The sequence below is a fragment of the Lagenorhynchus albirostris genome, chromosome X (genome assembly GCF_949774975.1).
Source record: "Lagenorhynchus albirostris chromosome X, mLagAlb1.1, whole genome shotgun sequence".
NCBI classification, from domain to species: Eukaryota; Metazoa; Chordata; class Mammalia; order Artiodactyla; family Delphinidae; genus Lagenorhynchus; species Lagenorhynchus albirostris.
In genome coordinates this window covers 115,111,001-115,114,896 of record NC_083116.1, presented here as the reverse complement: position 1 = coordinate 115,114,896, position 3,896 = coordinate 115,111,001, and the positions used below count along the sequence as shown (strand labels likewise).

The 3,896-nt window shown below is 48.6% G+C and overlaps 1 protein-coding gene across 1 annotated transcript; it reads left to right on the top strand.

The window, feature by feature from the left end:
* The first annotated feature begins 267 nt into the window (after positions 1-267).
* LOC132513846 (pancreatic progenitor cell differentiation and proliferation factor-like) lies at positions 268-672 on the top strand. Its single transcript, XM_060138451.1, has one exon. It carries the CDS (start codon positions 337-339, stop codon positions 670-672), a length of 336 nt encoding a protein of 111 aa, XP_059994434.1. The 5' UTR covers positions 268-336.
* Positions 673-3,896: the final 3,224 nt, after the last annotated feature.

Below are 3,896 nucleotides of genomic sequence, written 5' to 3'. Positions count from 1 at the left end.
GGTGCGAGAGGGAGTGGGGATAAGGGAAGGAACAAGCACATCCACAGCTCATCTGAACGCGAGTGTCTTGAACGCACTGGAACCAAGATGATTCTTGAAGGAATATCCCACTTCCACTAAATAGTAGTTTCTTACCAAGAAGAAACAGTTGAATTATTCTTAAAGCATACATGTTCACATTATTATATGATAAACTTTGTCGGTGGAACGGCCACCCGCGGTCTCCTGCGCAGATGGGCTCCGTGGCCTAGCGCCCTGGTCCCCGCCGCCCGTGATCGCGCTCCCAGTCCCGCGAGGGGTCGTCGCCGAGGCTTCTCCCAGCCCACAGGCAAAAGCATGGCAGCCATGCCCTCCAGCGGCCCACTCGTGGCCACCCACGACTACTACCGGCGCCGCCTGGGTGCCACTTCCAGTAACAGCTCCTGCGGAAGTGCCGAGTGCCCTGGGGAAGCCATCCCCCACCAGCCCGCTCTCCCCAAAGCCCACCCAGGACACGGGTGGGCTAGCTTCTTTTTCAGGAACTCCACTCTCCCGTTCATGGCCACAGTGTTTGCGTCCTCAGAGCACTCGGAATCTGCCCAGGCCTCCGCCAGCACGATCACCTATGACCTGGCTCGGGAAGCCGTGGGGAAGCAGCAGCCTGGCAAAACCAACTGTAGGCCCCCGTCCTGAGTGGCCCCCAACAGCTGCCAGGCTTCCTTCCAAGGCACTAAGCTCATCAGAGCCCCCCCTTCCCTCCCGACACTAAGCGGGCTGCAGCCAGCGGAAGCAGTTGTTTTTTAATATTAAAACAGCAAAACACCAAAAAGGAAGTTGAGAGGACCCCACTCCTTACTATCCAAGCCACACAAGAGCCTTCCTGACACCCCAAAACCCTGTGCCTTGCACCAAGTGGAAAATAAACTCCAAGGAGCCGGCAAAAAAAAACACAAAAACAGTCAATCCTCTACAATTCAAATGTCCAGGTGAAGATTATAATCTTCACATATTAACTATTTTGTTTACGTATCTAGAAGAAACAGCTCAATTAATATAAAAACATGTTTAGTAAAGATTACATAATAGTTTATCTGCTGTAGCTTAACTCCCAAATATTCAGTTTCAGTTTTCAAGTATTAACTTTATTTTCCATGCTTGTGTATCTTTGTATCCCCAACTTCTCAGCAAAGAGAGAGAGAAGAAAAAGGACCTAAGGTGTTCTCCAGGACACATCCTTGGGGTGACAGTGATGCGCAGCAGGACCCTGTGGGGCTCCTGGGCACAAAAGCCTTTCTGTGTCCCCCATTCCTTGATTACAGGAAACCGGCTTCATTCAGCCTCCACGACCTTCCCTGAGTGCGGAGGAGCAGGTTCAAACAGATGCTAATTAGGGAAGGGAGGGGATACAGAGACAAGGGAGGAACAGTCAAGAGAAACAATAGTGTAATTTTGGGGCTGGGTCCTGGTTCCCCCCAAGGGATACACACACACTGTAACAGTATCTTTGAGCTGCTCTGCAGATACTGAAGCCCTCACCAGGTGGAAGAAGTTAACGGTTAATTACAGTATGCTGCCTATGCTGCCCAGCAGCACGTAGACCCCAGACTAGTTGGAACCAGAAGGTGGATGATGCTGACGCCCACTTACCTCCCCACCAGCCAATCAGAAGAATGTCCACGAGCTCATCACATTCTCCTTGAACCATTACTATAAAATTTCTCACTACCCCCTCCACGTTGGGACGCACAGTTTTGAGGGCATTAGCCACCTGTGGCCCCCTTTGCCTGGCAAAACAATAAAGCTATTCTCTACTTCACCCAAAACTCTGTCTCTGAGATTTAATTCAGTGTCGGGATAGAGAGGCTAGATTCGGCTTCAATGGAAATGTTGTGTATCATGATTGTGGTACATGTAACACAACTGTGTGTATTTGTCAAAATTCAGAGAACTGTACACCTAAAATGGGTGATTTTTTACTGTATGCCAATGATACCTTAATAAACATGATTTAAACCAAAACAGAAAGAACACACCCTTGAACCAGGAAGTCTGATGTTGTAAGAGGGCACATAAGCAGATTTAAAAAGCTGATTTTACAACTGAACTAGGAAAGAAAAGTTCCAACATTGTAATCCAAATGACCATAAAGGAAAATCTCCTAGACCGTCACGTCTCAGCGGGTGGCGTCAGCCACGGCCCTGTAAACACTCAGCCCTGAGTAGCAAGGCAAAGCGCCCAGCAAAGGCCCCCAACTCCTGCTTAGAGCTGCCTTGGCAAGACTGGACACAGAAGGAACACGCACACCCCCCTTAGCCCTGGGGACCACGGCAGGTCTGCGCAAATACAATCCCACGAACCACCATGTTTCAAAATCGTCAGAAAGACTTTCAAGACTCTCTTGGTTGCAGTCGACAGAAACTCACCTCCTGCCCACATCCTTGCCTAGTTCACACCCTCACTGTACTCAGGTCTCTGCTCAAATATCTCTTTGCAGAAAGGCCTCCCTATTCCAAATAACCACCTCCCTCTTCACTCTATCCGCTTGCTCTGACTGGCTTTTTTTCTTCATAGCACTTGTCCCAATAGGACATTGTCATATACATATACATATATATATATATAAAATGAAGCTTACAGTCTAGTGGGGGAAACAACTAATTCACAATTCACACATATAGTTGGCTTTCTGTCCACTAGACTGTAAGTTCTATGAGGGCAGAGGGCTTTTATCTTTTCTGTTCACATCCACAGCCTCAGCCGTTGAGCACTGCTTGGTATATAGTAGGAGCTCCATAAATATTTGAAGAATAAAGTGAAGAGGAGAATCGATTTCTGAATCCAAACCACAGCAAAAGGGAGGAATAATCGAACTAAGGACTCGAATGCCCTCAGGGCTCCCTTGACGGTTCCGCTGCCACTCAATCTGGTGTCCCTTCACTCTCTCAATGATCCGCATCATGGGTGACTGACGCTCCAGCTTACCTTATCACAACTCCACAGCCGAGGGCAAAGCGTTTCTCTCTCTCAGCTCCAGGTCGCTGCGCCCCAGGGAAGTGTTCAGATTGGTTTGCCTTCCCCGGATGTCCAGAGCGGCCCGGACAAAGCCATAGAGCATCTCATGTCTCACTCTCCGATCCTACTTGCTCTATCGATTTTGGAGCTGTTGCCCCAGTTTTAATCTGGTTTTGCCTGGGCAAAGAGAGCTGGGGGTGCCCCCCAGGGTAGCCCTTGACCACTGACTGACAGGCCAGGAGGAGCAACTCCAGTCCCTGTGCTCCCGATGGGGACAGCTCTGAGGTGTGACCTCCACTGTCCGCGGAGCTCCCTCAGGACTGAGCCCAAGTTACCCTCTGTGGGCTTGCGGGCTGCTGCACTCTTGCTTGGCCTCCTTCCTTCCCACACCCGCTTCCCACTCGCCTGCTTGGGAACGCCTACTAATAAATCACTTTCACGTGAATTCTCCTCTCAGGGTTTACATCTGGGACATCCAACAAGCTCCGTCCGGGCCTTTAGCTCTCTACCGATTTGCTGTAAGTTTTTTTGAGAGAAAATCTTTTCACAGATTCCTGTCTCCCCTCCACACACGTGTATTGCAGAAATGTTTACTTACTTGCTTTTAATATGTTCCTATCCTTAGAGATCTTTCCGCTTTTCCCTGTTTTAACTTGGGATCCTTTCACTGTTTCTCAGATCTGCTAATTTTCCCACTTTGCTTATGACTGATGATGGCTTGTCTAGCCACCCTAACTCAATGTGTTAAAGAAACACTCCTGGTATTTTCCATACCTTTCTTCTCTCTCTCTTCTATATTAGGTTCTTGCTCAAGATATCTCAAGGTCATGTTTGACTTCACCTTAATTTAACAGTCGATCATTATTAACCATACCACCTTTTCCTAGTATACATCTCTGAAAAGA